The 22,748-nt window shown below is 42.6% G+C and overlaps 1 protein-coding gene across 1 annotated transcript; it reads right to left on the reverse strand.

The window, feature by feature from the left end:
- Positions 1-32: 32 nt before the first annotated feature.
- cwf19l2 (CWF19 like cell cycle control factor 2) lies at positions 33-22,729 on the reverse strand. Its single transcript, XM_086215746.1, has 19 exons — positions 22,600-22,729; positions 21,303-21,413; positions 20,655-20,780; positions 20,161-20,277; positions 19,756-19,875; positions 19,384-19,477; positions 17,668-17,786; positions 15,570-16,098; positions 15,199-15,418; positions 13,507-13,624; positions 12,484-12,585; positions 9,940-10,068; positions 9,340-9,477; positions 4,176-4,388; positions 3,888-4,004; positions 3,600-3,755; positions 3,105-3,185; positions 2,895-2,996; positions 33-2,754 (listed from the first exon to the last, which is right to left on the reverse strand). The coding sequence occupies exons 1-19, from the start codon at positions 22,690-22,692 to the stop codon at positions 2,614-2,616; spliced, it is 2,826 nt and encodes a 941-aa protein (XP_086071872.1). The 5' UTR covers positions 22,693-22,729; the 3' UTR covers positions 33-2,613.
- Between the last annotated feature and the right edge of the window lie 19 nt (positions 22,730-22,748).

The raw sequence follows: 22,748 nt of genomic DNA on the forward strand, positions 1-22,748 counted from the left end.
GAACGTCTGGATGAGCGCGTCTTCATGCTGTAATCCAGCAGTTTACAATGTGTGAGGGAGGCATGAAAGGAGGTGAGCAAACATTGGTTATCAAACAGACAGAAGGCATGTGATAACCAATCTTTTTTCATCATCGCAGTCATGAAATGATCCGGAATTTTCTGTGACCCACATTATTGAGGTCATTTTACTGAGAGGAGATGTACCAACAAATCAGTCGTATCTTGACTCAAAGTCTAAAGTAGCTTAAGCCAGATGTATTAATAATTTAGAGTACATTTTAAAACATCAGGCAATACATGTTCTAGTATCGCAGTACATAAACTCATAAATTTAGCACATGAGGAGTGGGGAGGAAATATATTGCATGTTTTCCAGACAGATTTGCAGTGTCATCTCAGGTAGCAGTTGCAGTATTTTACGTGGAGACGAAAAAAGCTTGGATTCTCAAGAAGAGCACACAAATCTCCCATCAATGCATGCAAAAAGAAACAAGACCATATATAGATGAAACCATCCAGTGGCAGACACGCAAGGGGAAGGGTTCCAGCCAGTAAAATATGAGTAGTTGTGGAATGCAGGAAGATATGAAAGCCAGTAAGTCAAAACCAGGTGCCTTTCCCCAAGAAATCAGCCGTCACATAGACGCGCAAACACAGCGCTCCATTGTTTTGTATTCACAACAGATCTCCCATGTGTCTCAGGCAGCTACTTATGTGTTGGCACTTGTGTCAGTTTCAATTTTGCGGCACCGTTTCCTCATTTTTTTTCTGTGAAATATGTCACCTGCTTCTTAACAACACACACACACACACACAATAGCCCTGTTTATCATATATATAAAAAATAAAAAGACATCAAAGTGAAGGAGGGGTTGCAAATAACACTAGAGGAGCGCATGAGAGTGTGAGAGAGAAAGAGAGAGAGAGAGAGAGATGGTTCTCCGTCATAAATCTGCCCCCAACCAGTCTAATTGGCCATAACCATACATCACTCCATGCCACTCGGCTACAATCAACCATAAACCTAGGGCCCTCACTCACTCGGGCCTTATAAATAACCTGCTGTACAGTCCCGAGGGACGGTTTCACGAGTAAAACCAAGGTTAAAGAGTGGCAAACCGCATGGTGTGTTGCTACACTGATAAACACATTGCTGTCGCCCCCCCCAAAAAACTTTGATCGCAGGGTGAATAAATCAAATTACTGCTGATTTATGATGCAACCGGGCCTGACACACAGGCTGGAAACATAATAGGAAAGTTTCCTGCTTCAAAGTTGTGACAGCAAAAGAAAAAAAAAAAAAAAAGCCCCAAACTTTTGTCATCAGATCTTTTTACCACACGTGAAGTTGATAAAAAACATATGAAGGATGGACAAATGATAGGCTGGAGCCTATCCAAACTGACACTGGGTGAGAGGCAGAGTTCACCCTGGACGGGTCACCAGTCCGTTGCAGGGCAATCAGGAGCAGTTAGGGGTTCAGTATCTTGCTCAAGGATATTTCTGCACCTCAGAGCCATGTCGCCCCTCCTGACATGATAAACAATACACAATCCACTGTGATACTACGATCTCACTGCCTGCTGATCACTGCAGGAACACAGGTCTGACACTGGTGGTGGTCTAATAGCACAAAACACAACATTCAATTTAACATTTTCTAAATTTGTGTGTGCTTGCCGGAGCCTAAATATTCTGTAAAAAGCAGCTAATCTACGTCAACTATACATCTGTTCCCTCTATAGCAGTGATTAATAAATTACCCATAATGGACCCGGTGTTGAAGCGTTCTTCACTCCTTTCTACGGACGCTAACTCATGTGGGACATGATGGGATTGTCCCACATGTATCACCGACTGGAGAGCCTACCTGCCAGATCTCCTCCTGAGTGACTCCCCCTACTTACCCACCCGGGACAGATTCATTTAAGGTCTGAAGCTTTTCATGGGGTGCAATATAAAAAAACAAAGAACAAAAACAAAACGAATCCCCTCCAATTCTCATAAATTCTGCACAAACCAGCTGCACCCATGTCGTCGGAGATGAAACCTGGAAACGAGGTGGCTTTCTGGAGTGATGATCTCATCACAGAACCAAAAGCTGAGCGGAGGGTGAAGGGGTCACATGCCAAGTCAAGGTGGCTGGTGGTTCATAAGTGTGTGTGTGTGTGTGTGTGTGTGTGTGTGTGTGTGTGTGTGTGTGTGTGTGCGCGCGCGCGCGCACTGGGAAGCAGGAGAGGGTGGATTGACAGACACTCAGACATGCGCACAATTGCACGTGTACACATGCACGCACGCGCACACACACAGCTCTGATTCATATCTTATTCTACCACCATCAATCCAAATGCATGTGATACAAGTCACAAAATACTGTTCATTTTTACATCCATCTTTTTCATTAAATTAACCTCAAATTACAGTTTAAGATTTTCTCTTTTTTGCATTGATTACAGAAGGGTTTTTTTGTTTTGTTTTTTTAAAAGGTATCGACAAAGGAACATCATTTGATAGGTTTGTTTTTTATTCAAGTAAAAAAAAAAAAAAGTTCTTCTACTGTAGCTTGTTTTAAAGATCGCACAGCTGAGCTCGGAGCTTTCTGAGCGTCTAGCTAGCTCTCCGTCTTGGTACAGTCATGGGGTTTCCACCACTGAGCAAACTGCAGGACTTTTTTCCTCTGGTCGTCAAAGTTCTCTCTTATGGCCTTCCTCCACCGCCGCGGCTCCAGGTCCATCATACCTCCAACCACTTCCTGTGACAGGAAAGGACAGATTCATTGGAAAAAAGCCTGAAGGCTAAGTTGTAGCAGTGACTTATACACGCCAAAGAAAAAACAAACAAAGGTAAATATAATCAAGCATGAGGTGTCGAGCTCTGAATGCTCACACTGACCTTTCCGAAATAATGAGGGAACTTCTGCTCATTTTCAATGACGTGAGCGAATCCTCCCTGAAGGCCGAAGTCTACGGCAAAGTAGGGCAGACCTCGAGGAACCTGAGGGGCACCAGACTCACAATCAATGCCAGGTGGAAAGTACTTGTTGAAGTAGAACATAAGATAGAAGAACAAAAACTCCTCAAAACACAGTAAGACAAAACATACAGCTCTGCGGACGTCTTTGGAAGAGAGGTCCACCACCTTCTTGTTCATGGCCCACTCCTCATCACACTCCATGATGGCTTTCTGGGGAAAAAGAAACAGCTGTTTCAGCTCCTCGAAGACCAGGCTAAGAGGTCTCGATGGCCCCCTGGTGGCTATCTGCTGTATGGGTCCTATATCCCGCCACACGGTACACGTCATAATAATAGGTATCATTTTCTTCCTCGCAGGATTGAGTGTTTAAGGGTCCATGTTGGTTTCAATCAGTTGTTGGATGTAAATAAATTGAGTGCAAGAACGTTAAGAGCAGTTTTAACACCGTTAGCGCAACAGTGAATGTCGGTTTCAAACCGGTGATGTCATCAGTGTCCGTATCCGGGATATTTTGGCTTCCTATTTGTGCAGTGGAGGACATGAAGCCATACTGTCTGTCTTCACCACACCTACACAACGTCTTTGACTTGACAAAATACAGTGAAAGAGAGAAGACACACAAACCTTGAAGTATATGGGTGCCATGTCACCCAGTTCCCGGGGTAGTGGGATACACTCCAGGACCATGTGTTGTTGTCTGCGAATGTTCATGTGTGTTTCCATGAACACGCAGTCCAGCTCCTGGGACTCAAACATACGCACCAAGGTGCGGCGGAACAGCTGAGGATGGCAAAGCAGCATGGGTGAGACTTCCATTATATTTAGGAAAATTCAATGATCAATTAGATAAACAACAACAATCATTGGAGTGCAGCGTGAGAGGACATGATGGTAGAGCAGCGGTCGGCTAACCTGCATTTCTGACCAGACATCTTCGTCCAATCCGGTGGCGGAACAGTGATGCTGGAGGGGACAGATGAGACAGTGGCCTTCCGTCATGGACACTCCCGCTGGTAGTTTCAGATATACCTGGAAATGAAACACACATTGCAGGAGAGAAAACAAAGTGCTGTAGTACCCTTGGGTAGCTACAACTGATGATTATTTTCAAAATAAATATTTAGATATCACCGTGAGTCCAACCCACCACATTTGAGAGGTGGGATTTGCATGTACGCTTGGTAAATCACCATCTATTACCTTGCTCCCTATCGCCACGATGAGGTGCTTCTGGAGCTCTTGACTGTTGAAACAGTGATGGCATTTCTCCATGGAGGCCGCCAGCCTCCTACTCTCCCCGATGGCTCTGTTCCTCATCCGCTCTTCCTCCCTCCCCTCCCCCTCCCGCTGTGCTGCACTTGACACAAACATGTCATCCAGCGTGTAGTTATCGCCGTCCGTCTTCCCCATCATCTGGGGAATCAGGTGGAGTCCAGGTGTTGATGGGACAACAGACGAGATGGAGCAGAGCAGGAGACCCGAGGGAGAGAAGACGGAGGGGAGAAAGACTGTGAGCTGGGTGGTTTCTGGATTTACTTTGTCCACACAACAGCTATACAGAAGCACTGTCATATGGAGGTGAACTGAGCCTCCATTACCGGCAAAAGACAATAAAAAAGTAACTGGAATACTTTAAGAATGATTACTGCTGAAATACTGACCAGAGACAGTCTGGTAGCTGCACTGATCTGTGTGTGTGTGTGTGTGTGTGTGTGTGTGTGTGTGCGTGTGTGTGTGTGTGTGTGTGCGTGCTGACGCAACTTTACCATCTGTGACGTTTCCACACCATACATACATATATACATATATATATATACATATACATATATATATATATATATATATATATGTACATATTTTATATATATATATATGTATGTACATATTTTATATATATACACATATATACACACACACACACACATATATATATATATACACACACACACACACATATATATATATACACACACACACACACACACATATATATATATACACACACACACACACACACATATATATATATACACACACACACATATATACACACACACACACATATATATATATACACACACACACACACATATATATACATATACACATATATATACATATATACACATATATACATATATATATACATATATATATTTAGTGTGTGTGTGTGTGTGTGTGTGTGTGTGTGTGTGTGTGTGTGTGTTTGTCTGTATTTGCACTACCCTGGAAGCACAGTATTCGGCTGTTGGTGTGTTAAAACAGTGAGGCAGGCAGGCAAGCAGGACACAGTATATCGACTCTGGTTGTGTTTCTACGTCCGAGTCTTGTCACCATGGTAACCAGGCAACAGGTTGAAGTTTGTGTGTATGTGAGAGAACGAGCGAGAGGCAAGCATGGCTGAAGTGTGTGTCCGTGACTCGGTGTGTAGGAGTGAGTGAGAGTGGAAATTGGATTAGTTTAGTGACATTGTGGGAGGGAGGGAGTGTGTGTGTGTGTGTGTGTATGTGTGTGTGTCGGAGTGAGTGTGTGCAAAGGACGGGACAAGTGTACAACAGCACATGCATTTGTACAAGAACAGTGTGGGTTTTTTTCCTTTTTAAACGTATACACACAATCAATCGGAAACACAACAGGATTTCCCACAGATTTAATCTACCAGGGAGTTAATTAAGATGAAGGCAGAGCTCAGGGTTTGCATAATGCATTCTGGTTTGTTTGCCTGCAGCGTTTGACTACTAAAAAGCCTCAACTTGGGCTCAGGAAAAAAATCATGCATGCAGCCCATAAATGTATTTCGTTGTCTACTATAACTGAATCGGAAAAAAAAACTCAGAGTAGACATGACATTATGGTCCCCTGTGCCACCCCCATTAAAAACTCCTTGACCCCCACATGCCAACATCATACATGCACCTGTCTGTCCACTGTTTAGGATTTGTTTGACGGTGAAAAAAATGCCTTGAAACGCCTCCACAACCAAGCTGAGTTCCAGTGTTTAGCTTGCCAAAAGCTTCAAGTGAATGAAGACAGAAATGAAGCGCACACACACACACACACACACGCACACACGCACACACAAGACTTTTATCTCATACATTATTTCTTGGTAACTCCAGTAACAACAGCAAAACCGCCTAAAATGTCAGTTTTCGAAGGCTCAAGTGCATCACTGGTATTGTCCGAGTGCCGTAATCCACAAATGCTTTCATTCGAGTTATGAACTGACTATACGACTGGATTAAGACATTGTGGATTATACCTGAGGGTACACGAGAGATTGTAGGCAGACACTTTTAGACATTTTTACTGTTGTTAGGAGTTTGTCTCCATTAGCTTCAAGCTAATTACGTGTTCCTGGTGTTTTTTGGAGTCACCAAGATATCCTGCATCTCTGTGAGAAACTTGATGCTTTGTTTCTGTCGGTGCGTTGCTTTAAACTGTGAAATGTGGGATTGCGTCGTAGATGATGGATTTGAGTATGTGAACTCCTTATAATTTCTGGAATCTGAAATTAAATCAATAGGTCCCAGGTCTTTTGTTTGAGTGCCTGCCTTATCTGGACATTATATATCTGTGAGAACTCTCTCCTAGCACAAATGGGAATATAATTTCAAGCAGTCTGACAACTACAGCGAAGGACTACTATAGAGGGTAAATAACAACAGACTGCTTGCTGAGAGAAGAAATGGGAGCAGAGAGGAATGGAAAGGTGGAGAGAGAAGAAACACCATGGCCACTGCACATGATACACGGTGCCAATTATTAATAGTGATGAATATTATGAATGAATCACTTCTGGCCAATAGCAAAGTGAACTAATATTCAGAACATGCAGTTGCTTGGATAACAAAACCTGAGTGGAAACGTGCTGATACAAACATGTTGGCATATCCTTGAACAGATCATTTGCTATTCTCATCCTTTTCTACCATAAAGAACACCAGTGATTCTCAGTCAGTGGTGTGTGTGTGTGTGTGTGTGTGTGTGTGTGTGAGAGAGAGAGACTCTAACTGTCCATCTTGACTCGGTGAAGATGCCACACAGGACATAAGGAGTGTCAGAGGGTGATGGACAAAGAGATGGAGAAGAAAAGACAAATGAGGAATATACCGATAGCTACAGTAAGATAGAATAGGAGATGTGATGATGAGTTGGTGGGGGGGGGGGGGGGGTGTGCTGGTGGGACTAAATACTGGTACCTCTCCCTTGCAGATCAGAAATCTATAGCTGTGATTAGAAGTGGTATTAATAGAAGCCCTGCCATGGTAACTGCTGATGTATTTTTAGTGTCACTCTGTGAGAGCAGAATGTGAGTGTACTTTTATGCACGTGCATGTGTAATGAATATGAGTGAGACCAAATGATTGTATTTGTGTGTGTGCGTGTGTGTGTGTGTGTGTTAGCAGAGAAAGTCAGAGAAAGGACACACATGGACAGAGCTAAAGCATGTATTTTCTTTGCCATGGCAACTCCTTCATCTCTGTGTTTATTAGTGCTTCCTTTTCACTCTCACACAGAATTTTTACACTACTTATTGTAATATGACTGCATACAGAAATGCAGGAGGGAGAAAAGCAGAGAAGGGAAGAAGGAATACAAAAAATAAGCCTGCGCTCATGGAAAGGTGTAGTCTGTAATAGTCTGACACGCGCACAAAAACCTGGCAGCGCCCATCTGCTCTTCTGCGACTATTTCAAGCTCACAGAGAGACAGAGACAAGAGCATATACGGGAAGTTGTAGAGAGAAATGGATAACAACACAAACCCATATATGACACAGCCTCCAAAAGCTTCCTCTCCATTATCCTACAGGAAGTATGACAAACCTGATCTAGCGACGCCTCACAGGAACACACACGTACAGAGCAGCAAAGTGGAGCGGAGTGTCAACCAGATCCTCGTGTGCCTCGTCTCATAGCACTCACGCTCATGATTGTAATGATCATATTAGTTTAAAATGCACATGTAGCTCAGTGATGCCTCTAACTTGCCCGCTTCAAGTACAGACACAGTTTTGCCCTCGACCCTTGAACTATTTCCAACATCACTTTTCAATCACAATGCAATTCTAACTGAGGAAGCACGAGAGAAGATAGTGGACCAGCAGGAGGAGGGAGAAACGGCAGATTTAGCAGTGAGGAAAACTCACCCCGCAAAAATAAAATAAAACAAAAAAACACAACACGACAGACCGAGAGAATACAAAAACATACTAGACTAGTGCAATGGAGAGAGCGAAACTGTGTTTGAGGCTCCAACACACAGAATTAAAACAAATAAAAGCTTCTACTTTGTAAATTAATGTCTGCTTTGATAATGTTTGATTAGTGCCGAGTGTATTGCGCAAGTCTTTCGACTTCACAATAGCAGTTAAAAGTTGCAAGAGCAGCTTTTATGTTGCTAGAGGGAGAACAAAGCTCAACAGCTGGGGAAAAACTCACCTGAGCTCTAAAATGTCAGGTTGTTGTTATAACTCTACAAGGTCTATGATGTTCATTTTGGCAATAATTATCACGATTCAATGTTTGCACCCGTGTTGCTAAGTTGTTACTCACACGTAGGTGCCTTGAGCTTTAGCATTACTCTTTTATTACTCAGCCATGTATATTTAGCTTGAAGCTAATGGTGACTGACAGCTGATAGCAGCTACAGAAATGAAACAACAGCAAAACTAACCAAAAAAGTATGATCAAATTAAGCACATCATCTGGTGTAATCTATGCCTTCTTTATCCACTTGTGTGCTCAGTATTCCACGAACATCTTGATTTGACCCAGAAAAGGAAAAAAAAAAATACAACTTTCTTCCACTTCCAGTTCTACACTAGCATCAGCAACCACGGCCGAGCACGAGCGAGACGGTTCCAGTGACCCCACCAGCCGCTCATGCTCAGAGAGCGTTTGTTTTTAGCTCAAATTAAAGTGATTGTGAACCCTAACAATTTTGGAAGATGTGGATTACACTGGACATAGCGCTTAAGAGTTTGTAACCAGATGGTTTTGGACAGTCTTGCTGTTTTTACTCTGTCAGTCCCCATTAGCCTGCAGCTAAATATACGCGGAGGGCTTTCTGCATTCTGGTGTCCAAATGAAGTGATGCAGGAGGGGAAAAAGACTTTGAGAGCTCAAGACACCAATTTTTGTGAGTTTTTGAAAGTAGGTTTGTACTGACTGGTGATCAGATTGTTTATCAGCAAATGAAGGTATGAACTACGGATCGCATCGCCGAAGGCCGTTAGACACAAATTAAATTCTTAATCAAGACCCAGTTTGCCTACCAGGGCTGTAATCTATGGCTCTGACACCTCTTTGTTTGAAGTACTGCTTAAAGTACGACCCACAGATTCAAGGATTTTTGTCACCTTTGCAGCCATTCGAGAGTAGAGGGCTGTCTGATCCTGAGCAGAACTCATCTTCTCCCTCCTGACCATCTCCTGCAGACCCACACTGTCATCGTCCTGGAAGTATCGCACACGCTGCCCTTCAACATGAGTCTCAATCTGGAGAGAGGGGAAAGAAAGAGGAAATTGATATTTAGAGAGAAAAAGACAAATGACACTTCCAAATAATATAACATCCTACAACAGGCCTGGGACGCTCATCATCAGGGACACAGATGGGCTGTACAAGGAACTCAGGCCACTTTATGAATTTATAATAACTACAAACAGAGCATGGCCTGGAGAGCTTTGTTGACATAACACATTTCCAACTCAGTCAGGTGGATTGGCTGCTCTCTCTCCACACATGTAACCAAATGACAGGGAAAAAAAATGGCAGGAGGCAAAATGTCATTTACTCGCTCAATACTTTGTTCAATACATCTGTCTTCAAGCTGCAGCAGGGAGCAGGATCCTCTCTGCCTTTGAGTCAATGTGTGCTGCAGTTACATTTAAATTCCTTGGCAGAAAACCATCATTTGTTTCTCTAAATTCTTTCCATGCTCATCCCTGTCTCTTTACCGGCTTCTTCTTCCATCGTCCTCCATGGGGCTCTTGAGGTCCAGAACCAGACTTGATGGGCCAGGCCCGGCCTGACTGATCTGTTCTGAATAGAAGGAGCTCCTGTTCTTCACTGGAGCGACCTGGGACCTGAAAAACCAAAGACACAAAAAGTAAATATTCAGTTTTCCTCTTTATTGCTAATGCCTTTGACTGACCCTAAAGTAACCAGCACATAAATATTCCCATTTGGTTGAAGGAAACTTTCCAATGTCTAATTAATGAAGAGGAGAAATATGATGATAATATTTACAGTTTGGTAGTCTGTACCTGCATGTAAACCATTTCATAGCAATCAGTAATCCAATACAGCAACCACAGGAAATTAAGAGACCAAAAAATGATGGGCATCCATCTTGGATCAAATGAACTTTGACAGCATTCGGTGATACTGTTCTCAGGTTACTGTGTGGACAGAAATACTGATTCCAACCCCACCGAGGGAACAGACCGCTGAGTTCAATAAGTGTCTTGAAGAGAATCCAACTTCATTATTGTCCTGCACATATATAACCTAAAGGAATGAGAAGTATTTAAGCAAAAACATGTGCTGGGTTCATAGCAGGATTGCACCACTCAATAATGGACAAGACAAAAGCCACTGGAATGATCTCAAGCGAGTAAATCAACAGTGTTCCATCTCAGAAACCTAGGAATGCTTTTGTTCCTTTCACAGAAACCTTTCAGAAGATTTCAACCGCATTTTCTTTTCAATCATCATTTATTTTCGGAAGGATAGCCTGTACCTACAGGCTGCTTTCCATCAGATAAGGAAGTTGTCTGGAGTCTGCTCAAGTCCGATATACTACAGGCCTGTATTTGTGTGTGTGTGTGTGTGTGTGCGCGCGTGAAGCCAGATGCAGCATTAGCATTGTCACTGAGTTGTCAGGCTAAAATAATTACGTTTACTTCCTGTATTACTGTCATGGGAACACAAGCAGGAATGCTCACTCACTCACTCAGTCACCAACTTATTAGGTACATCTAAATGAAACTAATGCAGTGGATACAACAGCCCAGTGATAAATCCCCGCTTTATGAGCATTATGGTTTCAACTGAATCTGTTTGAGTGGGTCGTACTCAGGGAGTTCAGGAGTCCTTTTAACTGGATGCACCAAATAAAGGACATAATCTCTCTGCTTCCTTGTCAAGCTCTCTGTTTTTCAAGACACAAGACTAGAACACAGGAGACAGAATATGAGCGACCCCTGTCAGATGATGCCGTCAGCCCCCTAAAACATTTGTTTCCCATTAGACTCTGCTGAAACGCTAAACAGGAGCATTTCCCTCGTAGACGGCAAGACACAAGAAACTTCAAACAAATTCCTTCTTAAAAGCAGTTCGACGTATCAGCAGAGACTTTAGTTTCATCTGAAGATGAGCGTGTGTGCATACGTGCGTGCGTGTGTGTGTGTGTGTGTGTGTGTGTGTGTGTGTGTGTGTGTGTGCGTGCGTGTCTGTGTTTAACTTATCTTGCCTGCACGGGGAGAGAAATGGATGCTGCAGTAACCAGCTGTGTAAGTCAAAGTTAGAAAAGCTACAGCCTTTTAGTGTTTGGATTCACATTCAGACTATGAGAGGAAGCTGTAGCTACATCTGTGACAGTGTGTGTTAGGTTAAAGAGTGTGCAAGTCTCTGCATCTATCAACTCTGAATATGCATGCATTCATCTGGATGATTTAAGAATGTGTGTATTGATATGCATTTGATCATTTGATTTGTGTCTTTATTTGGGAACTCCCTATATGTGAATAGGCTTCAGCAATGTGTTTTAACCGAGTGTGTATCCCTCTGTTGGTGTTGGATAAAAAGCTGAAATGCAGAGAGCAGAATTGTGTCGACCACACAGGGAAAAGAAATATTTAGATAGGAAAGAAAAGGAGAAAAGATTTCCAAGGGTCTTGTTTTTTTTCTGTTTATTTTTGACAGTGCTATCATTGTTTTTAGTCCCAAAACTAGATAAAAATAATACAGCCTAATCAATTTTGCTCTCATAAAGGCTAAAATGTTCACCGGGTTCCCACACGATCACAGACTTATTGACTTTTCAAGTAACCGTAGTATAATATAAAATGTCCACGTCCCTCTTAAAAGTTAACAGACGTTCAACTGAATTACTGTATGAAAACTTAGCTTAATTTGCTGAATGTCTGACATGTTTTTATTGTCTATACACTGTAAATAGTCCACCTTTTATTACTGTAATACCTTTACAAGAATTTAGGATAAAATCTGGCACCTGATGTGACACAGGTGATTCTAGCCCACAGGCTCATGATGGATGTCCTGTGTTTCCATGAATAACAAGAGTCGCCTCTCTATGTTGCTCATATCAATGTTCTGTCGGCAAAGCCTACACGCAGCACTTCCACAATCTTAAAAATTAAACATGCACTCCCAAGCATCGTTAAGTGAAGAGTGTCTCTAATATCTTTCCTCCCATGTGTACACACTTGCAGTATTTAGACAACCGACAGTACAAGACTCTCACTTAAGGTAAATACCTGGTTTGATCTAGCCGCTTCGTGGAGCTTCCTGCGGGCAGCATGGCTCTCTTTGGCTTTATGAGCTGCCTCCAACTGAGCTTTTAGCTTTGCAATCTGAGCCTGAAACACACAAAAAACAACAAAAATATACATAAAACACACTGGCAAGTGAATGGTGGTTTTCCCAACATTCTTTTGCAACGGGACCCAAGAAGAGGCATAACATCGTGGACAGATTTCCTTGATTAAAGAGGAATAAAATCTACTCGGGTACACTTGCAGTACAAAAAAACATCTTCTGCTGTCCCAAATATTGATACTCCTGGGTGCACAGCATCAGCATCTCAGTGTAGACAACATTAAAGTCAACTATAGTACAACTATAGTACATTAAAGGAACTTACCACACACACCCAAAGAGGTTTGGGAAGACAGTTTAATTGCTTTGTCATGTAGAGAGATACTCGTTGACAATTTTAAGTGTGAGTGTGTGTGTGTGTGTGTGTGTGTGTGTGTGTTGGAACATACAGAAGTTACACTCTGTATACAACATCCTTAGCACTGAGGAATAAAGACAGGCATACGAGGAATTCAAAGATCAAGAAAAGCTTTAACTTTAATGGATCCTCTGATGTTCGTTCAAATGAGCACTAAGCAAAGATGTGATGCTAAAAGTAAATCAGGAGAATCTTCCCTATAAAGCATCAGCATTAAAGAGATTAACGAGTCCATCCTAAAACACAGCAGTGAATATATTCACGTCTATTTTACTGTCCACATAACACAATGAGTAAAACTCCATAAACACTTTTATTGACTTTTTTGGGCTGTTTTTATCCATGGCAGCGCCACTCCAGGGACAGCAAAATTATCTACACATTCCTTCCATGTGTGTTTGGGTTCATCTTGGAGTTCTAGACTAGTGCTGTAAATCGCATCTATAATTCCACTCGTATCTTGACAGGTGATCCGTAAATCATCAATAAATTAAAAAAAAAAAAAAAATAGTGACAGTTTTGAGAGTTGTGACACGCAACTCACCGTGTTGCCCATGATCTCTGCCTTCACCAGCTTGGCCCCAAGTTTATTCATCTCCTCCTCTGACAGCAGTGGAACCTCCTCTTCCTCCTCCTCTTTTTCCTCACTGTCACTCTCATCCCTAAATAAGTGTGACGATTGACGAAACCAGCTTAAATTGTGAGTCAGGTTCAAAGAGAAAAATTTAAACTGTTTACTAAAGCAGACTTACGTCGACGTGTCTGTGGTAATTTGCAAAAACTCATGATTAATACTAATCACTGCTGATCTCTTATCCTACAGATTTCACACACGACTGCAGAACAACAGGATTTAATGACTTCTTCCACCCCAAAAATAGTCCCAAACCATCAAATGGAGAAGTTATTAGTGAAGTTTTCAATTTAACCATTTAGTTGATTTCATCTCTTGCTGTGTTCATCTGTTCTGATTCGTTTGAGTCTCAGAGCCCCCCCCCCCACAGATCATTAGTTTTGCCTGCAGCCTGGGAAGCCTCGTTCTAGGCTATTACACTTCTCATTGCCTCATTTGATTCTGCAGTGACACTGCGGACTCGTTTCATGCTGCGCAGGATTCTGGGTGCTGGTTTACCCAAACAACTTAGACTAATGAGGCAAAACACAAAATGCCGTCGATACGCTGGCATCAGCTATTGACGCTCCTGCATGTCGGAGCTTCTTTAAAGTAACAACACATTCACTTATGACATTGCACTTTGGCTCAGTTGAGACTAGATTAGGATAAAACAGGTACAAATACAATTGCAAGAAAGAAAAGGTTGAAAGGATCTGGATAGACATGGGAACATGAGCTGTACGACAGTTCTTTCAGTTTCTGAAATACTTTGGAGACGGAGATGACAACTTTTAAATGACTTAAAAAAAACAAAACATCCATGCATTGACTGATTGATGACTTGAATCACAAAAACTAGGCAGCACCATGAGAGGGACCATAAATAATAGAGGCTAAAAGTATTTCCCTGTGGGACAAGGTTAAGAGCTGGTGTGTAAAAATGTCTGGTGCTTGACTTCCTTCTTTAAACACGGCCGTGTTGTTAGACAGAAACTGAGAATATACAAGCTTATGTGAGTCGTAGGCACAGAAGTTTTCCTGGGAATATAGACACAAATGTTTAAGACCAGATAAGGAATTCTGTCAGGTCCCATGAAACGTACATGCATGTGTGTGTGTGTGTGTGTGTGTGTGTGTGTGTGTGTGTAAAAGTAGTTTTCTAACGTCACAAGCAGAAATACTCTCATCAACAAAAGCTTTACTTTTCAAGACAACTGGCCGCTTTTTTCCTCTGTTGCGTTGAGCCCCCCCCCCAAAAAAAGAAAAAACATAACTAATGTAATATGCATAATTTCTACTTTTGTTACACAAAAAAAGTAGGTGCATTATCATGTTCCATAGAGAAAATTACCTCAATATAAAGGGAAATTTAATTCTTAAATTATGTTATGTTATCATTTCTAGGTTATGTAGAAATATAGAAAAGCTCAGTGTGCAGGAGTTATGTTGTTCATATGCACTTAAACTTGGTCATTCATACATTTTTTTGAACAAATTTTAGTTTTGGTTACCTGTGGAGATTAATAAAGTTGATGTGTTTTTCATTGAAACTAGATGGATACACTGCATTGCAAGTTCTGCAATAAATTACCATGTTTACATGACAAGATAAACAGATACCTTGAGGTTGTTGCAGCAGCTTGCAGCTCATCTTGAGGCGAGTGTACGGTTTTCAGAGCGCCCCTCTCCATCCCCTGCTGGGGCCTCTCATGGGTGTTGGACTCATTGCTCTTCTTCCGTGGTGGAACTCTGGGGTTATGTGAACTGGAGTCTTCGTCGTCAGAGCTGGGTTTCGAGAACACTTTGGATGACTGAGCCGGAGGAGGAGGACGCCCATGTGCTGCACAAGAGAGGAAGGTATTAAAAGGCACATGCGAGTAACCCTAAACCCACTTGAACCGCATCCGTCACTTCTCATATACAATTGAAATGCTTTTTACTAGAGCGAGCACTGACTCATATCTGTTAAAGAGGCCTTGGTATGAACGTACCTCCACAATGCTCATCGTCCTCTGAGGGCTTCAGGAAGCGACCTGTCAGTGACCCGAGAGAGGTGGAACGCTGACTCCAATTTTCACCACATAATGGTGCACCGCTGGGCTGTTCTCTGTTTCTCTCTTTATCCCTTTCCCTCCATCTGTCTCTTTCAGCACCTCTGTCTCTATCCTGCTCCCTCTCTCGGTCCTTGTACCTGTCACTCTCTCGATCCCTCTCCCTGTCCTCTCTTCTAAACCCGTCTCCATCTCGCCCCCTCTCCTGCTCTCTTTCTCTGTTGCTTCCTCTCCCCCTCACCTCTCCTCTTTCAGAATATCTGTCCCGCTGGGCTGGTGATGACCCTCTATCACTTCTTTTCCAGCGATCCCTCTCAGTCCCATCTCCGTCTTTTTTCCTCCATCTCTCCCTGGCCTCGTTTATTCCTTTCCTCCACCCCCCTCTCCCCATAGTGTCTCGCTCTTCTCCTCTTCCTCCATATACAGCTTTTTCAGCTTCAGCAAGTCGCTGCTGAAAGTCCTCCATTGACTGTAAACAAATACAGAACAAATTATACCACTTAAACAACATTTTGGGTTCACCTTAAGGCTGCAAATATTAATGGAGAAACAGCTTGCGAGTGACATACATCATAGTGGCCAGACTGAGATGCATCTGGAGAAATCTGATTGAAACCAGATTTCTTACCACTTCACAAACCAGCGATCTCTTGGTTTTTGGTTGTCAAGACTGTCAAAAATCTGGTAACACGATGGCTAAAATCAGACTTTCAATTAAGTTGAAGCTGGGCAACTGTGAGTTTGTGCAGAACTAAAAGCATCTTTTGAGACGGTGATGTCATGAAATGCTGCTCCCTTTTGCTCCAAACAGATAACTGCTGATTGTGGCCACAGAGCTCCATTTAAACCTCAACCGTCTGCAGCGTTTATTTCCATAACACATCAGTACTGTATTTTGTAATGAGGTGCAGATCAGGTGGTTTTTTTGTTTTTTTTTGCTGACTCTTCCCTGGAGGCCGTCTTTATGCAGGCATGGCTGCACAGGGGAACAACACACTGCCTCTCCTGAGTCCGCTAAATCTTTCTGCAGGTTTTCTGCAGCCACACGAGGATTTTGATTTGATTTTGTGACCGACACACGACCGCTTATCTCAGAGTTTTCTTATCTTGACCTCCCGTGACCGCGATATCTTTGTTCTGTTTCACGCTGTGGGAACTGCAGGCTCCAGCATTGTGGCAGCACTAACTTTCATTATCACAGTCAACACACCTGCTTTGGGGAGTTGGTTTCTGAGTGTTCACTCAAGGTTTAAAGAGTGTTCATAACACTTTGAAGACAAGATGGCTGATATTTCCTGGCGAGTGGAGCACACATGACCTATGAGCTCATTAAGGTCTCAGACCCCTTCAAAAGAATCGGAGAACTCAACATTTTTAAGGTGCCCCACATTTCAACAAAAGACTTTTGTGATTATCATTTTTTTTAGTACGCCATTTTATACATTTGTGCAATTCAGCATGAAATCGATGCACTCATGAGTCCTATTTTCATTTAGTTGTTTTGCTATTTAATCAGTATGCATTTTAAATTGTGGCCTTTCAGAACAGAATATTTCTCTCTGTATTGTGTTTCTTCTGTATTATAAAAAAATGAATAAGAATAGACACACCTGCAAGAGACAGAATGTGATCATTTTCTGTGTGTACCGGACAGTTACTGCAACCTACTGAACGATATGAATGAATACAATGCTGGGGGGGGGGGCTCAGATGGAGGTCTCTTTAGTATTGAGATGAAATGTACTGCATTTCACTCTTTTGTAGGTTATTGGCAAAGATCTGACAAAAGCTGGGAAGTTCCCTTTTCCAGTTGGGTTCATATTCATGTATCGACCATGTCAACATAGATTAACACTCGACTTGCACTGTAAACTGACCGAATGACTCGCTTTCTTCCATCCTCATTTTCTCAAGAGCAAAATTCTATTCAGAATCAACAGAATGTTTTGCAACATTGTTGAGGTGGAACCCTAAACGCCTGCTAGGGCGTGTGTTCTACCGAGTGTGTGAGTTCTGCCAGTGTGCTATCAGTGCTCACTCCATATCTCTCTGACACCACGTCGTTGAGGCTCCGCTGCTCCCTCTCAGCCTGCTCCTTCATCCTCTGGTAGCTCTTCCTCAGCCAGCTCAGACCACCATCATTCACCACTGGACCCACTGGAGAGGCAGAGAGAGAGAATTTGAGAGCTTATTTGCTTGTGACAAATGCTCACATTGTTCACTAACATGGCATCGTCTCTCCTCATTTTCATATATTTTCAACTAACCAATTTATATAAAGAATGTAACTAGGTATGCAATATCTTTGTTAGAAACTGGGTCAAAGAAACAGATAAAGGACATTTTTGAGGGAAAAAATAAATATAAAATTTAGAAGGGGACAGGGAGAGTGCAGAGGCCCCTGGAACAAAAGCCAAGATCCACAACATCAACCAGAAAAAAAAGGTTCAGGTTTGAGAAATGCAGAAATAAGATGTAACAAATCTGATCCAAACCAAATCTTTCTCTGGTCAAGGTCAACATGGCACCGCTTTTGATTGTACCCACTTCAAAATGTAAAACTTTATCAGCAGCAGCTTCAAGGTGGCTAAAATATTAACAAAAAGAACAAAGCCTTGTTCCAGGGACTAGCTTTGTGAAGTGCTACCCACATGCTTTTATTCCTGCCAAGGGACAGCCTGGTCCGATCTACTGTGCTAATGATTAAAAAGGCAGCTTAACACAACAAATGTGGAGATATGAGGGCACTGAGTGTGACTTGCTGCCTGAAAAGCTGGGCGGACAGTGAATGGTGAGAAAAATATCAGCATGTTCCATTTTTATGTTACAAGTGTTAGATCCTGGGGTTTACAGATGTCGCCTGCCTGACCGTCCACTGGCCAGCATTTCCCTGAATTTCTCCAGAAAGAAACAAGTGTATCCACAGTAGCAAAAATGCACAACCACCCTCAACCACCCTCTCTGTATCTCCACTAACCCAGCAAATTATAAATAAAGATGAAATAAACAACTTCCCCATCTCGCACACAGTCTGAGTGCAGGCAAGTGTGAGAGCATGTGTGTGTGTTACTATGATTTCAGCGTATCATGGCTTGCTTTTATTAGGAAGCTTACATGAGACATAAACTCACACTGCGCAGCCATAACAGACACACCTGCATTTGCTTGTCAACTCAAAAGTCTCTTTCACTACTCCCTTGCTATTTTTCCCTAAAAAAACAGAGATTCAGAAGTGCTGACAACCATGTCCACTTCTCGACACAAAGAAGCACTGCCTCTGCTTTTTAGATTCTATTCTTCTATCCAGAGATTCTCTCCAGCTGAACCCTCCTGATATCACAAAGCTCAGCTTGTATGCTGAACTACTGAGGGGACACGAAGGAATGCAGAATTATTGATGGTTGACTTTTCAGGTCTGAGGGGTAAAACTTTTTCTACTTTTGGGAAAGAAAAAAAAAAAAAAAAAGGACCTTTCAGTACCCCTGGACTGGCCAAGCAACAAAACCCACTGTATTCCTGCTGACCTGCCCTTCTGTGATAAGAGGCAACTTTCAAAGGAGAAACATTACCTGCTCTGTAATACAGTTCTGCCTGCAGCTGAGTACAGGTGAAGAATAATGTTATTAATATTTTGCAGGGAAACATTATTCAGAGATTCTGAAAGCAAATATTTTGGCAGAAACCTTGCTGGCCTTGTTTCTCTTGCAGTTAATAAGAGTAGAGATGCACCAGCCGAATATACTGATCTGTTTACCTTTCTTTACTGCAGTACCAGCCATCTCCTCTGGGGGCAGACCAGTCCCCCCATCCCTCCAGTAGGGATTCAGCTCCAATTTATCCAGACCAGCCTGAGGAAATAAACAACATACACACACACTCTTCATTTGTGTATATCCACAAGAGCACAACAATGCCAAAAAATATATATATAAAATCACCCTGCAGACATCGGTGAGAACACACTGGCACACACCTGTCCGAGCAGGGATACCCAGTTACCTTGACAACCACACAGTTGAACAGAGTGCGAGCCACTCTTATTCTATCCATATACCTATCTTAAAATATCTGCAAACTCCTTAGGTTGACCAGGTACAACAAGAGCGAGAAAATACTCCACACACACCTGTTCAATGGCCTGAGCCTTAGCTCGCTCCTCCTCTTTCTGTCGTTCTTTCTCAGCTCTTTTCTCTGCAGTGGATGTGGTTTTCATGGCCAGGAAATCAAAGGTCATCCATTCATCTCGCTACAGGATATAGATAAAGAGTAAAATACAAGTACATATGTTAAAAGAAGATCAGTGACCACTGAAAGAAGATGAAGAAGCCACACGTGTCTGCTCTCTTCAGCTTTCTTAGTCATCTCTCGTGAGGAAAAGAGACGAGAGGATTTTTGAAAATGTTACAGACAACATTTATCCATAAAAGATTTTGTCTGAATAACTCTTAACATAAAGCCATGACAAACTAAGTGAAACATAATATTAATTGGTTATCATTCAGTCTCTGTGGGAGCAGGTGAAGAACATCACCTGGACACTCTGAGCAGGGCTGCTGTTGCTCTCTGGAGGCTTGGACTCCTCAGAAATCTGCCAGGGTTTAGCAGACTGGGTCTGGGGTTGAGCTTCAACCCACTCATCACCCGAGTCCTGGCACACGTGGAGGGAGGGAAATGAGAGAGAGAGAGAGAGAGAGACAGACAGACACACAGAGAGGCCAGAGATGGAATAAAGCTTAAAATATTTTGACATAACATTAAGAGGACTAAAGCTGCAATTTTTCAAGAAAATACCTTTAAACTCTGTGGAGTAGAATTTTGATTTTTTTTTTTTGCATTTGAGAAATTGGCATCCCAGTATAATAAAATATGAGTTTTATCGAAGCAATGAGGGAAGTTCTCAATGTACCTACAGTGGGAAGGGAATAATATACCAGAAATATGAAAGTTCATTCATAAAAGAGCGGAGCAGGATCAAAAGACTTGGTTTAGAAGAGTCCAGCAGTGAAAAATGACTTCATGACGTACCTCTGAACTCTGGCTAGAACCATCTTCCGCTTCCAGCGTCTTCTTCTCCTTCTTTGCCTTTTTCTTCTTCTCTTTTTTCTTTTTTGATTTCTTCTCTTTCTTCTTCTTGCTCTTTTCAGAGGTCTCCTATGGAGGATGAATATTGCGGTGAAGAGTCAGTTGTCATTCATATAATAATTTAGCCGCAAATAAGCCCTAAGAATTGTCGAGTCTTCTATGCAGCTGAATTAAGACTTTTATTCTTCTCATCTGGTGTCATTTGGGATGCTTCCTCTTGCTCTTTATTTACAGTCTCATTCTTCTCTGAATTACTTGGGCTTAACTCATACAATCACAACAAAGCTCCTGCAGTGAAAATGGTTTTGCCAAATCTCTACCAGTAGTCATAGAGCGACCGCTGCATGGTGCGCATCATCCACCCAGCTCCCACCTTACCGAGTAAAGTACATCAGCATCATTATCATCATCAAGAGCTCTCCTTTTTCCATCCACATACTTGCTTTACAATACCACACAATGGCACTGAGAGCGTATAGCATTAGAGTTCATCCAAAACAATATTCAAACTGTAAAAATGTGCCTGTTTTGTGTGACGCTACAAAACACCAACATAGTGCCCAGTACAGTAGGTGCGGCTTTGTATCTTACTTCCTTTATCTGCTGCAGTCTGTGGTTGACCTCAGGAAGCATCCATGTGTCCTCTCCTCTCTGTCGCTTCAGCTCCCTTCTCCTCTCTTCTCTCTCATACTTCTGCTTGGCCTGGATATCAGGGTGGAAAGAGGAGCCACAATGTTGGAATTGAATGGAGAAGGGCAGAATATGATTAAAAACAAATCCATCTGTCCATTTTCTTCCGCTTATCCTGTTAAGGGTCGCAGGGGGCTGGAGCCTATCCCAGTGGCTTTCGAGCAAAAGGCGGGGTCCACTCAGGAGGTGTCCCCGGTCCATCACAGGGCCAACACATATAGACAGACAACCATTTACACTCACAGTCACGCCCACGGTCAATTTAGAGTAGTCTGGAGAGAACCGGAGAGAACCCACGCAGGCACAGGGAGAACATGCAAACTCCACACAGAAAGATTCTGTGCCCGAGCTGGGACTCAAACCTGGAATCTTCTTGCTGTGAGGCAACAGTGCTAACCACTGCACCACTGTGCCGCCAATGATAAAAATATGAGGGGGAAAATAATAGGTCAAAGTAAGGGGCATAGAGTTGAACAGGCTGGCTGTGATTACCATTCTAATGTCAAATTATGACTGCAGATTCACCTTGATATTAGACCAACATATTAACAATGATAATATTCTCGAATAGTTGAGACTCTAGAGACATAACGGCTGCACAATTATATCCTTTAATGCGAATGCAGCAGCGGTGATGAGGTCTAGAATCACCATGTAGAATAACATCTACTTTGCTCAGTGCAAGCACAGGTGAGCTGGTCAGATTATGTGTGAGCAGCCTATAATGCTCACGTAGCGGAAGCAAAGTCTGCTCTTCCTGTGAGTGACAACAGTGTAAACACAGCAGCACAGCAAATACATACATGAGCAAGGCTGGGCACCGTGTGTGGCTGCGACCACCACATAAAACCCATATCTGCTTCAGCAGTGTTTGTGTTGTGATGTCCTGCCAGCAGTTTAACAGCATCCTGTCCGACCAGACTGACGTTATCAGGCCAACACAACGGTACAGCGAGGAAGAGAAGGCATACAAACACCCAACCACGTCACAGCAAAAGGTAATTCCGCAAACATGTTGTTCGAGCGTGGTACTGAACTGGTACCACAGACTGACGCTGTCGTGTGGTTGGCGTTCGTCTCCTTAGCTTGTTAGCTTCAACTCGGCCGAGATGTCTATAATTTGAACCACGATTCAGGCAAATTAAACAAATCATGGATTATGAACAGAGTTTCAATCCGTAAAAATATCAGGTCATACCTGTTCTATTGTCTCTTGTCGGGCCTGCCGTTTACTTTCCTTTCTATTTTCGATGCTATTTGTACTCTCAAAGCTTACTCCGTGCGCCGCCATGACGCTGCCGTAAATAATTAGACTGTCGTAAAGAGTTGTTTACGTCCATCCGAGTC

The sequence above is a fragment of the Aulostomus chinensis genome, chromosome 10 (assembly GCF_037954235.1).
Source record: "Aulostomus chinensis isolate RoL2024-O1b breed Wild chromosome 10, RoL_Achi_v1.0, whole genome shotgun sequence".
Taxonomy (NCBI): Eukaryota; Metazoa; Chordata; class Actinopteri; order Syngnathiformes; family Aulostomidae; genus Aulostomus; species Aulostomus chinensis.